Genomic DNA, 14,816 nt, shown 5'->3' with positions numbered 1-14,816 from the left:
TGAAGTATTTTTAAGTTATGAATGGGTGATGGGATCTTAATGAAACTTATTGTGTCTCAGAGCTCTTATTTTAAATCCCGACCGGATCTGATGACACTGGGGAGAGTTGGAGGGGGGAAACCTAAAATCTTGGAAAACACTTAGAGTGGAGGGATCGGGATGAAACTTGATGGGAAAAACAAGCACAAGTCCCAGATACATGATTGACATAATCGGAACGGATCCGCTCTCTTTGGGGTAGTTGGGGGGGGGGGGGTAATTCTGAAAAATTAGAAAAAACGAGTTATTTTTAACTTACGAACAGGTGATCGGTTATCAATGAAATTTGATATTTAGAAGGATATTGTGGCTCAGAGCTCTTATTTTAAACCCGACCAGATCTGGCGACATTGGGGGGGGGGAGTTGGGAGGGGGAAACCTAAAACTTGAAAAACACTTAGAGTGGAGGGATCGGGATGAAACTTGGTGGAAAAAATAAACACAACTGCTAGATGCATGATTTACATAACCGGAACGGATCCGCTCTCTTTGGGGTAGTTGGGGGAGGGGTTAATTCTGAAAAATTAGAAAAAATGAGGTATTTTTAACTTACGAACGGATTATCGGATCTCAATGAAATTTGATATTTAGAAGGATATCGTGTCTCAAAGCTCTTATTCTAAATCCTGACTGGATCTGGTTACGTTGGGGGAAGTTTGGGGTGGGGGAACCTAAAATCATGGAAAACGCTTAGATTGGAGGGATCGGGATGAAACTTGGTGGGAAAAATAAGCAGAAGTCTTAAATACGTGATTTACATAATTGGAACGTTCCGATCTATTGGGGGGGGAGGTAATTCTGAAAAATAAGAAAAAATGACGTATTTTTAAATTATGAAGGAGTGATCGATTTTCATGAAACTTCATATTTAGAAGGACCTCGTAACTCAAACCTCTTATTTTAAATCTCAACCGGATCAAGCGTAATTGGGGGGGGGGGCAGTTGGGGGGGACCGGAAATCTTAGAAAATACTTAAAGCGGTGAGATCAGGATGAAGCTGGATGGAAAGAATAAAAATGTGTCTAAGATACGTGATTGACATAACCGGACCGGATCTGCTCTCTTTGGTGGAATTGGAGGGGGGTAATTTTGAAAATTGAGGTATTTGTAACTTACGAAAGGGTGAACAGATCTTAATGAAATTTGATATTTAGAAGGATCTTGTGCTTTAAAGTTCTTATTTTAAATTCCGACCAGATCCTGTGACATTGGGGGGAGATGGAGGGAGAAACCGGAATTCTTGGAAAACGTGAAAATTGGGGTATTTTTATCTTACGAATAGATGATCGGATCTTAATGAAATTTGATTTTTAGAAAGAATTCATGTCTCAGAGCTCTTTTTTCAAATCCCGACCAGATCGTTTGACATTGGGGGGAGTTGGAGGGGGAAATCTTGGAAAAACACTTGGAGTGTAGGAATCGGGATGAAGCTTGGTGGATAGAATAAACAAATGTCCTTGATACGTGATCGACAGAATCGTACTGGATTCGCTCTCTTTGGGGGAGTTGGGGGGAGGGGTTCAGTGATTTGGCGAGTTTGGTGCTTCTGGACGTGCTAGGACGAAGAAAATTGATAGGCGTGTCAGGGAGCTGCACAATTTGACTTGATAAAGTCGTTTTCCTAGATTCGATCATCTGAGGGGCTAAAGGGAGAGGAAAAATTAGAAAAAATTAGGTATTTATGACTTACGAGTGGGTGATCGGATCTTAATGAATTTTGATATTTAGAAGGACATCGTGACTCAGAGCTCTTATTTTAAATCCTGACCGGCATTAAGCCTCTTATTTTCCTTTTTAAATCAATCTATTGATTCATAGAATTTTGTTAGAGCTCATACCATATGATATCTTGGGTCTTAGCTCTTCTCGCCTCGTCACAAGTGCCATATGAGCTCTTAGCTCTTGTTTTACCTTATGTTTCTTTGTACCCAACCTTAATGCGCAGTTTTGGTATCTACCAATACGGGTATCAATCTATGTGTTGATAATGATAACATTTGAGAAGGCTATTCCAATTGAAAAAAAATGAAGGCACTAAACACTATTTTTACCTGTGGTTTCCTTACATCTATTTCATTTTTCTTCTCTATTTTCTGTTTGCTATCATACCAATTTAGTTCTGAGTAGTGATGGTAGATGGCAGACAATGCTCTTTTTTGTTGCATGTAACCGTGTGATGCATAATATACTTGCCGGGACTGGGTAGCATGGAGGAGCATTATGTGATGAAGCATAGAGGTGTATTGGCGATCCTTTATTGTATTAGTTCAAAAAATCTTTCTGAAAATGGAATTTTTCAAAGAAAAGTAAAAGCCATATTAAATTTAAGATCAGCAGATACCAATACCTGTAAAAATTTAAAATCAAAACGACCAGAAATTACTATTAAAGAATAATTGAAACCCAAAACGAACATAAATTAAATAAACAATCATAGCAAAAAAAAACATGCAACAGATACTAATATAAATGAATAAATAAATCTTTAAACGAGTAAAGGTTAAGTTGAATACGCAAATCAAGCTTAAAGCGATCAAAAATATTTTGCTATTGAAGCATAAAATAAACCCAAAATGAAAAGGAATTAAATAAACAGTCATAGCACAGAAATGTACAATAAGTACTAATATAAATGAGTGAATAAATCTTAAAACGAGTGAAACTTAAATTGAATATGCAATACCAACTTGAAACGAACAAAAATCTTTACAAACAAAAGTTTGGGTTTTGCCTCCTTTTCTCACAGTAAAAGTCTAGAACCTACTGCATCATCGGCGCTTTACTGAAAACGAATTATATTATAAATTTTTATGGCATTTGGTATTAACCAAGTGCCATAAAATTCGGACAAATTAGAAAAAATGAGGTATTTTTAACTTATGAATAGGTGATCGGGTCTTAATGTAATTTGATATTTAGAAGGATATTGTGTCTCAGAGCTCTTATTTCAAATCCCGACCGGACTTGGTGACATTGGAGAGAGTTGGAGGGGGAAATCTAAAATTTTGGAAAACGCTTAGAGTGGAGGGATCGGGATGAAACATGGTAGAAAAAATAAGCACAAATCCTAGATACATGATTGACATAACCGGAATGAATCCGCTCTCTTTGGGGGAGTTGGGGGGGGGGGGGGTTAATTCTGAAAAATTAAAAAAATGAGGTATTTTTAACTTACGAAGGAGTGATCGGATCTTAATGAAATTTCATATTTAGAAGGATCTCATGTGTAAGAGCTCATATTTTAAATCCCGACCAGGTCTGGGGACATTGGGCGGAGTTGGAGGGGGAAACCGGAAATCTTGGAAAACACTTAGAGTGGAGAGATTGGGATGAAACCTGGTAGGTAGAATAAGAAAATGTCGTAGATACGTGATTGACGTAACCAGACTGGATTTGCTCTCTTTGGGGGAGTTGGGGTGGGGTCCCGTGCTTTGGCAAGTTTGGTTCTTCTGGACGTTCTAGGACGATGAAAATTGGTAGGCGTGTCAGGGACCTGCGCAAATTGACTTAATAAAGTCGTTTTCCCCGATTTGAACATCTTGGGGGCTGAAGGCAGAGGAAAAATTAGAAAAAATGAGGTATTTTTAACTTACAAGTGGGTGATCGGATCATAATGAATTTTGATATTTAGAAGGACCTCGTGTCTCAGAGCTCTTATACTAAATCTTGACCGGCATTAAGCCTCTGATTTCCCTTTTAAATCAATCTATTGATTCTTAGAATTTTGCTAGAGCTCATGCCATATGAGCTCTTGGCTCTTCCGGCCTCGTCACAAGTGCCATATGAGCTCTTAGCTCTTTTTTTGTACTTATTAAAACTAAGTACAGTTTATTGAAAATAAACATAACAATTACAGTATAATTAAATATTGAACTGATGAGTTTTCAGCAATTAATATCACTATGTATCAAATATTCAATTTAATATTGTTAGTTCTTTCTAAGACTGTTCAAGACAAATATAGCTTCACTACAAACAAGATGCTGCCCCTTCCCTAACTGCAAAAGTCTAAAACCTACTATGTCATTGGTGCTTCACTGAAAAAGAATTATATTACAAATATTTTTTTCCCAGTTAATGCAGCATTGAAAATGAAAATCAAATTACAGTGAAATAAAATCTTGATTTACTGGAGATCTTTGAATAATTAATAGCATTATCAAATATTCAAATATTCAGTTTGATTGTACTGTTCAAGACACATATAGGTTTCAGTAAAGCGCCAATGACGCAGTAGGTTTTAGACTTAAAGTGAGAGAAGGAGGCAAAATATCAAACTCTTGTTGGCAGAGATTTTTGTTCGTTTCACGCTTGATTTGCATATTCAATTTAGGTTTCACTCGTTTTAAGATTTATTTACTCATTTATATTAGTACCTATTGTATGTTTTTTTGCTGTTATTGTTCATTTAATTTATGTCCTTTTTGGGTTTCATTTATTCTTGAATAGTAATTTCTGGTCTTTTCTAGTTTGAATTTTTACAGCTATTTGCTGTAAATTAGATTTGCTGATTAAGATTTGCTATTAATTTTTACAGCTATTGGTATTTTTTTACTTTTTTTACAGCTATTGGTATTTATTGGTATAATTTTTACAGCTATTGGTATTTGCTGATCTTAGTTTAATATTGCCTTTACTTTTCTTTGAAAACTTATGTTTCGGAAAGTTTTTTGTATCAATATCTGTTCGTTTTTTGATTGCAAGAAGTTTCAAGCTTTTAAAAAATTCCTTGTTTTAAAATAAGATTTTTTTTTCAACGTCAAGCTTTCATCAAAGTATCAAAAATAGTATCAAAGTAACAATATTGAAGTATCAAAGTAAACAAAGCATCAAAGTAACAAAAAGTAATTTGCATAACCTACAGCCCTTACACCGTAAATCGAAGTTACCTCGTAAATCACTAAATCCAAGTATCAAAGTATACCAATTATCAAAATAACAGTAATTAAGTTCCGTAACCCAAAGCCATTTACCCGGGGTTGGGAGTGGGGGGAAACCCCGGGCGCCTAGTTATTTGGCCTTTGAACTATTTTGAACAAAATTTCTATCGAAACTTTTGACCAAATGCCCTGTGGGAAAGTGGGGCGTGGGCTAGTTGCCTATTGATCACTTTTGACTCTTAAAAAGGAGCTAGAAGTTTCAATTTCAGACCGAATGAGCCCCCTCCAAAGTTAATATGATCACCTTTTCCACAAAAACCTTATATATTCTAATAATGGACAACTTACAATCCTTTCCCCGGGGCTAGGGAGGATTTCTCAACCCTTAAGTTACAGTACTTTTAATTTTGAACTATTTTGAACAAAGTGGCTATTTCAGAATTTTTGTCAAGATACATTTGGGAGAAAAAAGGCACAAAGGGGGGGGGGGGGCTTGTTACTTTTGATTACTTTTGATTCTTAAAAACTTACAACTGACATAAGTAACAATTCTGGTATATATATATATATATATATACATATATATATATATATATATATATATATATATATATATATATATATATATATATATACATATATATATATATATATATATATATATATATATATATATATATATATATATATATATATATATATATATATATATATATATATATATATACTAGCTGTTGGGGTGGCGCTTCGCGCCACCCCAACACCTAGTTGGTGGGGCGCTTCGCGCTCCCCTAAGGCCCCCGCGCGCGTAAGTCGTTACGCGCCATATTAGTTACGCGCCATTGTAGTTGTGTCCCTGTGTCCCACCTGTGAATAGAGATAGATATAAATATATGTTTTTAACTACGTAAATCATGCGAATATACAACATTCTTCGCTGTCCCATTGTCTGTGCATATAAATTATATTCCCTGTGTCCCGGTCGTCATTTGTGTCCCGGTGTCCCAGTTTGTAATTTCTCTTTGAGTGTCCCGGTCGTCATTTATATTCCCTGTGTCCCGGTGTCCCGGTCGTCATTTGTGTCCCGGTGTCCCGGTCTGTAATTTCTATTCGAACAGTCCCTGTGTCCCGGTCGTCATTTATATATCCCGCCTGTGCCCCCGGCGTCCCCGTTGTAGTTGTGTCCCTGTGTCCCGGTCGTCATTTATATTCCCTGTGTCCCGGTCGTGATTTGTGTCCGGGTGTCCCAGTCTGTAATTTCTCTTTGAGGTTCCCGGTCTTCACTTATATTCCCTCTGTCTCGGTCGTCATTTGTGTCCCGGTCTGTAATTTCTCTTTGAGTGTTTTTTCTTTTTAGTTTTTTTTTTAGTTTTTTACCTTTTTTCTTTTTTCAGTTTTCTTTTTCTTCTTTATTTTTCAGCGTCACTATGAAGTACATATCGACGAACCTTTGTTTTTTTAACTTAAATCTGGTAGGCATTGATGACCTTATCCAAGTCAAAATCCCAAACCCAATCATCATCGCTATCATTTTCAGTTTTGATATGTTTTGACTCTCGCCGTCCAGCTGGATTTTCATCTAACTGCGCGGTTTTGCGTTCTTTAACCGCAAGCCTGTTTTCTTGCTGTTCTTGTGATTCCTCGGAACGCTTTCTTTTCTTACTTTCTCTATCAGCAGCAAGTTTTTTGGCATAAACTCTTTGAGCAGCTTCCTCGGCTGTTGCCATTGTAGGTTCTTCAGTCATTTTACAATTAAACATTTTTCCGTGAACAAATGTCTTAAATACCGTTAATGACGTCACCGTCAAAGCAAAAATGACGACAACTAATTTCATGACGTCAGCCGACACAGAAACATGACGTCACCTGATCCACAGACAGACAGACAGACAACTTATTTTTATATATATAGAAGATATATATATATATATATATATATATATATATATATATATATATATATATATATATATATATATATATATATATATATATATATATATATATATATATATATATATATATATATATATATATATATATATATATATATATATATATATACTAGCTGTTGGGGTGGCGCTTCGCGCCACCCCAACACCTAGTTGGTGGGGGCGCTTCGCGACCCCCCCCCCCCCAAGCCCCCCGCGCGCGTAAGTCGTTACGCGCCATATTAGTTACGCGCCATTGTAGTTGTGTCCCTATGTCCCACCTGTGAATATATATATATATATATATATATATATATATATATATATATATATATATATATATATATGTTTTTAACTACGTAAAACTTGCGAATATACAACATTCTTTGCTGTCCCATTGTCTGTGCATATAAATAGATTGTCAGGTTTACCGACTCTTGAACATGCAACATATAATGGTCCATGGGAAAACAATCCGTATTCAGATCTATACCTCATGATTCTAATGATTGCCCTTGAGCTTTGTTGATGGTGATTGCTAATCGACCATTCCCTGAGTCGCCATCGTCATTTATATATCCCCCTGTGCACCCCGGCGTCCCCTTTTTAGTTATGTCCCTGTGTCCCGGTCGTCATTTATATTCCCTGTGTCCCGGTCGTCATTTGTGTCCCGGTGTTCCAGTCTGTGATTTCTCTTTGAGTGTCCCGGGCGTCATTTATATTCCTTGTGTCCCGGTGTCCCGGTCGTCATTTATATCCCCCTGTGCCCCCGGCGTCCCCATTGTAGTTGTGTCCCTGTGTCCCGGTCGTCATTTATATTCCCTGTGTCCCGGTCGTCATTTGTATCCCGGTGTCTCGGTCTGTATATACATTCGTTTTTTAGTTTTGTTTTTCTCCTTTATTTTTTTCCTTTTTTCTTTTTTTTTCTTTTTTAGTTTATATAGATTTTTAGATTTTTTAGTTTTTTTATTAGTTTTTAGTTTTTTTGTAGTTTTTACCATTTTTTTAGTTTTTTTAGTTTTTTTTTTACTTATGTCCTGGTCGTCATTTATACTCCCTGTGTCCCGGTCGTCATTTGTGTCTCGGTGCTTTGTTGATTGCTAATTTATATTATATTTATATTTATATTTTTTATATTTATTAATATTTTTTTAGTTTTCTTTTTCTCTTATTTTTCAGTTTTTTCCTTTTTTTTAGTTTTTTCTTTTTTAGTTTTTAGTTTTTTTTTGTTTTTTACCTTTTTTTAGTTTTTTAGTTTTTTTAGTTTTTTAGCTTTTTTAGTTTTTTTATTAGTTTTTAGTTTTTTTTTTAGTTTTTGCCTTTTTTTATTTTTTTCAGTTTTTTTTTAGTTTTTAGATTTTTACCTTTTTTTAGTTTTTTTTAGTTTTTTAGCTTTTTTAGTTTTTTTTCTTTTTAGTTTTTTTTGTAGTTTTTACCTTTTTTAGTTTTTTTTTCTTCTTTTGTATTAGTGTGAAATAATTCAGACGTCATATGCGGACAAACACGACGTCACTCGACAGACAGACAGACAGACATAACCCACAAACAACTTAGTTTTTTTTAGTTTTTTAGATGAAAATTTTTTTTAGTTTTTTCCTTTTTTTCTTTTTAGTTTTTTATTGGTTTTTACCTTTATTTTAGCTTATTTTTCAGTTTTTTCCTTTTTTTTAGTTTTTTTTTATTTTTTATTTTTTTTAGTTTTTTACCTTTTTTTAGTTTTTTTAGTTTTTTAGCTTTTTTACTTTTTTTATTAGTTTTTAGTTTTTTTTGTAGGTTTTGCCTTTTTTTAGTTTTTTCAGTTTTTTTTTTTAGTTTTTTATTGGTTTTTACCTTTATTTTAGCTTATTTTTCAGTTTTTTCCTTTTTTTTTTAGTTTTTTTTTAGTTTTTAGTTTTTTTAGTTTTTTACCTTTTTTTAGTTTTTTTAGTTTTTTTAGTTTTTTAGCTTTTTTATTTTTTTTATTAGTTTTTAGTTTTTTTTGTAGTTTTTGCCTTTTTTTAGTTTTTTTAGTTTTTTAGCTTTTTTATTAGTTTTTAGTTTTTTTTGTAGTTTTTGCCTTTTTTTAGTTTTTTTAGTTTTTTAGCTTTTTTATTTTTTTTATTAGTTTTTAGTTTTTTTTGTAGTTTTTGCCTTTTTTTAGTTTTTTCAGTTTTGACGTCACCTGATCCAGTTTTTTCAGGTGACGTCACCTGATCCATCCACAGACAGACAGACAGACAACTTATTTTTATATATATAGATATATCTATATATATAAAAATAAGTTGTCTGTGGATGGATGGATGGATGGATGTGTGGATGGATGTGTCAGGTGACGTCACCTGAAAAAACTGGATTAGGTGACGTCAAAACTGAAAAAACTAAAAAAAGGCAAAAACTACAAAAAAAACTAAAAACTAATAAAAAAAATAAAAAAGCTAAAAAACTAAAAAAACTATAAAGGTAAAAACCAATAAAAAACTAAAAAAAAAACTGAAAAAACTAAAAAAAGGCAAAAACTACAAAAAAAAAACTTAAAACTAATAAAAAAAGTAAAAAAGCTAAAAAACTAAAAAAACTAAAAAAACTAAAAAAAGGTAAAAAACTAAAAAAATAAAAAATAAAAAAAAACTAAAAAAAAGGAAAAAACTGAAAAATAAGCTAAAATAAAGGTAAAAACCAATAAAAAACTAAAAAAAAAAGGAAAAAACTAATAAATGACGACACTCAAAGAGAAAGCGACCAGGACAAAAAACTAAAAAAAAAGGCAAAAACTACAAAAAAACTAAAAACTAATAAAAAAAATAAAAAAGCTAAAAAACTAAAAAAACTAAAAAAAGGTAAAAAACTAAAAAAACTAAAAACTAAAAAAAAACTAAAAAAGGTAAAAACTAAAAGAACTAAAAAAGAAAAAAATAAATGACGACACTCAAAGAGAAAGCGACCAGGACAAAAGGAATGTTCGATTAGCAATCAACAAAGCACCGGGACACAGGGAGTATAAATGACGACCAGGACACAAGTAAAAAAAAAAATTAACAAAACTAAAAAGAAGGTAAAAACTACAAAAAAACTAAAAAGAAAAAAAAACTAAAAACTAATAAAAAAACTAAAAAATCTAAAAATCTAAATAAACTAAAAAAGAAAAAAAAAGGAAAAAAATAAAGGAGAAAAACAAAACTAAAAAACGAATGTATATACAGACCGGTACACCGGGATACAAATGACGACCGGGACACAGGGAATATAAATAACGACCGGGACACAGGGACACAACTACAACGGGGACACCGGGGGAAACAGGGGGATATAAATGACGACCGGGACAAAAAAACTAAAAAGAAATAAAAACTAAAAACTAATAAAAAAAACTAAAAAATCTAAAAATCTAAATAAGCTAAAAAAGAAAAAAAAAGGAAAAAAATAAAGGAGAAAAACAAAACTAAAAAACGAATGTATATACAGACCGGGACACCGGGATACAAATGATGACCGGGACCCGGGACACAGGGAATATAAATGACGACCGGGACACAGGGACACAACTACAACGGGGACACCGGGGGAAACAGGGGGATAACCTGACAATCTATTTATATGCAAAGACAATGGGACAGCAAAGAATGTTGTATATTCGCAAGTTTTACGTAGTTAAAACCATATATATATATATATATCTATATTCACAGGTGGGACATAGGGACACAACTACAATGGCGCGTAACTATTATGGCGCGTAACGACTTACGCGCGCGGGGGGGCTTGGGGGGGGCGCGAAGCGCCCCCACCAACTAGGTGTTGGGGTGGCGCGAAGCGCCACCCCAACAGCTAGTCTTCTATATATATAAAAATAAGTTGTCTGTGGATGGATGGATGGATGGATGTGTCAGGTGACGTCACCTGAAAAAACTGGATTAGGTGACGTCAAAACTGAAAAAACTAAAAAAAGGCAAAAACTACAAAAAAAAACTAAAAACTAATAAAAAAAATAAAAAAGCTAAAAAACTAAAAAAACTATAAAGGTAAAAACCAATAAAAAACTAAAAAAAAAACTGAAAAAACTAAAAAAAGGCAAAAACTACAAAAAAAAACTAAAAACTAATAAAAAAAGTAAAAAAGCTAAAAAACTAAAAAAACTAAAAAAACTAAAAAAAGGTAAAAAACTAAAAAAAATAAAAAATAAAAAAAAACTAAAAAAAAGGAAAAAACTGAAAAATAAGCTAAAATAAAGGTAAAAACCAATAAAAAACTAAAAAAAAAAGGAAAAAACTAATAAATGACGACACTCAAAGAGAAAGCGACCAGGACAAAAGGAATGTTCGATTAGCAATCAACAAAGCACCGGGACACAGGGAGTATAAATGACGACCAGGACATAAGTAAAAAAAAAAAAACTATCTATATATATAAAAATAAGTTGTCTGTGGATCTGTGGATCGTGGATCAGGTGACGTCACAAACTAATAAATGACGACACTCAAAGAGAAAGCGACCAGGACAAAAGGAATGTTCGATTAGCAATCAACAAAGCACCGGGACACAGGGAGTATAAATGACGACCAGGACATAAGTAAAAAAAAAAAAACTATCTATATATATAAAAATAAGTTGTCTGTGGATCTGTGGATCGTGGATCAGGTGACGTCACCTGAAAAAACTGGATCAGGTGACGTCAAAACTGAAAAAACTAAAAAAAGGCAAAAACTACAAAAAAAACTAAAAACTAATAAAAAAAATAAAAAAGCTAAAAAACTAAAAAAACTAAAAAAAGGCAAAAACTACAAAAAAAACTAAAAACTAATAAAAAAGCTAAAAAACTAAAAAAACTAAAAAAAGGCAAAAACTACAAAAAAAACTAAAAACTAATAAAAAAAATAAAAAAGCTAAAAAACTAAAAAAACTAAAAAAACTAAAAAAAGGTAAAAAACTAAAAAAACTAAAAACTAAAAAAAAACTAAAAAAAAAAGGAAAAAACTGAAAAATAAGCTAAAATAAAGGTAAAAACCAATAAAAAACTAAAAAAAAAACTGAAAAAACTAAAAAAAGGCAAAACCTACAAAAAAAACTAAAAACTAATAAAAAAAGTAAAAAAGCTAAAAAAACTAAAAACTAAAAAAAAACTAAAAAAGGTAAAAACTAAAAGAACTAAAAAAGAAAAAAATAAATGACGACACTCAAAGAGAAAGCGACCAGGACAAAAGGAATGTTCGATTAGCAATCAACAAAGCACCGGGACACAGGGAGTATAAATGACGACCAGGACACAAGTAAAAAAAAAAATTAACAAAACTAAAAAGAAGGTAAAAACTACAAAAAAACTAAAAAGAAAAAAAAACTAAAAACTAATAAAAAAACTAAAAAATCTAAAAATCTAAATAAACTAAAAAAGAAAAAAAAAGGAAAAAAATAAAGGAGAAAAACAAAACTAAAAAACGAATGTATATACAGACCGGTACACCGGGATACAAATGACGACCGGGACACAGGGAATATAAATAACGACCGGGACAAAAAAACTAAAAAGAAATAAAAACTAAAAACTAATAAAAAAAACTAAAAAATCTAAAAATCTAAATAAGCTAAAAAAGAAAAAAAAAGGAAAAAAATAAAGGAGAAAAACAAAACTAAAAAACGAATGTATATACAGACCGGGACACCGGGATACAAATGATGACCGGGACCCGGGACACAGGGAATATAAATGACGACCGGGACACAGGGACACAACTACAACGGGGACACCGGGGGAAACAGGGGGATGTAAATGACGACCGGGACACCGGGACAGGGAATGGTCGATTAGCAATCACCATCAACAAAGCTCAAGGGCAATCATTAGAATCATGAGGTATAGATCTGAATACAGATTGTTTTCCCATGGACCATTATATGTTGCATGTTCAAGAGTCGGTAAACCTGACAATCTATTTATATGCAAAGACAATGGGACAGCAAAGAATGTTGTATATTCGCAAGTTTTACGTAGTTAAAACCATATATATATATATATATCTATATTCACAGGTGGGACATAGGGACACAACTACAATGGCGCGTAACTATTATGGCGCGTAACGACTTACGCGCGCGGGGGGGCTTGGGGGGGGCGCGAAGCGCCCCCACCAACTAGGTGTTGGGGTGGCGCGAAGCGCCACCCCAACAGCTAGTATATATATATATATATATATATATATATATATATATATGTATATTTATATATGTGTCTTAATTGCAGGTGATCATGTTGCCATATACCCAGTGAATGATAGTGAGTTAGTTCAGAAATTTGGAGACTTGCTGAACATAGATTTGGACACCTTATTTTCACTCCAGAATATTGACGGTAAGTTTTGCTCCTACTGAGTCACCGAAAGCATTGCGGTTCTCACCATGGTAAGATGGTTATCCAGTACCGGATGTGAATAAAATCTCTTAAACATTTGGCAAATCAAAAGTAACAAAGTTTTGGGCAAAATCAGAGGAAAAAGGGAGAATACAATTCGATTCCCATTCAAAGCTTTCCAAACATGATAATCGTTACCGTCATGATTATGGTTGCCCTGCTAGGACGCCCGGGTGTTCTCCACATCTCTTCAAATATGGCACTATTTTAAAAGTGACCTCATTCATCATTCGGTATATTTTTTATTTATCAAGTTATGTGTGTGTGTGTTTAAAAATTTGCAAAACACTCTTAAATTAAAGGATGGAGCGATATGAATTTTAAATATAGAATTTAGTTAACACCATAAGAACCATGGGTCGATCAGTTTTTTTCCCTTTTTGGTGTTATCAGTTTGGTGCTAGGTCTATAATTGCCATGTGGAAGCATGTTAATGTTAATTTTTTTGTTTGGTGCCAGGGACTGTGAAAATGGGATCTGATTGTTTAAATTGGTACTATGTGGTAAATAATACGGTAATATATATATGTTAAATTGGTAATATACTAGAAACTTGCCCAGAGAGCATACACCTTAAAGTACCTTGTGCAGTGAAAATGAAGTCTGAGTTTTTTAATTGATACCGTACGGTAAATAATATGTTAATATATATGGCAAATTGGTGATATATCAGAAACTTGTCGAGAGAGCATAGTCTTTTAAGTGCCCTGGACAGTGAAAATGAAATGCGATTGTTTAAATTGTTACTATATGGCAAATATGTTAAATTGGTAATATACCAGAAACTTGCCCAGAGAGCCTAGCCCTTAAATTACTCTGGGCAGTGAAAATTAAACCTGATTGTTTGAATTGATACTACCTGGTAAATAATACGAAAATGCACATTATAAATTAATAATATACCAGAAACTTGTCCATAGAGCATAGCTCTTAAATTACCCTGGACAGTGAAAATGAAACCTGATTGTTTGAATTGGTACTACATGGTAAATAATATGGTAATATATATGGTAAATTGATAATATACTAGAAACTTGCTCAGAGAACATAGCCCTTAAATTACCCTTGGTAGTGAAAATGAAACCTGATTGTTTGAATTGGTACTATAAGGTAAATAATATAGTAATATAAATGTTAAATTGATAATATGCCAGGAACTTGTCCAGAGAGCATAGCCCTTTATGTACCCTGGACAGTGAAAATGAAATCCTATTTTTTTTGAAATGATTAAATGAAAACTTACACAACATATATATTTGATAAATTATATATATTTATTGTAAATGCGTATATTATTACCCATATATATATATATATATATATATATATATATATATATATATATATATATATATATATATATATATATATATATATATATATATAGCATAAATACATATTTAATAAATTTGTTTTTTAAGAAACTGACCACTATTTGCAGTCATGCAGTTTTTGGCAATAGCGAGTAGTAGCGGACATCAAGTTAAACAACAAAACAGAAACTTGGATAAGAAAATAGGAAACAATAAGCTGCAAACAGAGGGCACCGAAGATCTTTAGAAATTAATTTACCAACAGTTAATT

At 32.8% G+C, this 14,816-nt stretch overlaps 1 protein-coding gene across 1 annotated transcript in view; it reads left to right on the top strand.

Annotated features, from left to right (window-relative positions):
* Nucleotides 1–14,816, top strand: part of LOC136025880 (NADPH--cytochrome P450 reductase-like) — a 116,208-nt gene that overhangs the window by 39,430 nt on the left and 61,962 nt on the right. The window contains exon 7 of the mRNA XM_065701921.1: nt 13,065–13,172. Within this exon, the coding sequence (XP_065557993.1) occupies nt 13,065–13,172 (108 nt within the window). The remainder of the gene's footprint in view (nt 1–13,064; nt 13,173–14,816) is intronic.

The sequence above is a fragment of the Artemia franciscana genome, chromosome 4, assembly GCF_032884065.1.
Source record: "Artemia franciscana chromosome 4, ASM3288406v1, whole genome shotgun sequence".
Classification (NCBI taxonomy): domain Eukaryota; kingdom Metazoa; phylum Arthropoda; class Branchiopoda; order Anostraca; family Artemiidae; genus Artemia; species Artemia franciscana.
Note: the sequence above shows the minus strand (reverse complement) of the source record. Positions and strands in the feature narration are given on the sequence as shown.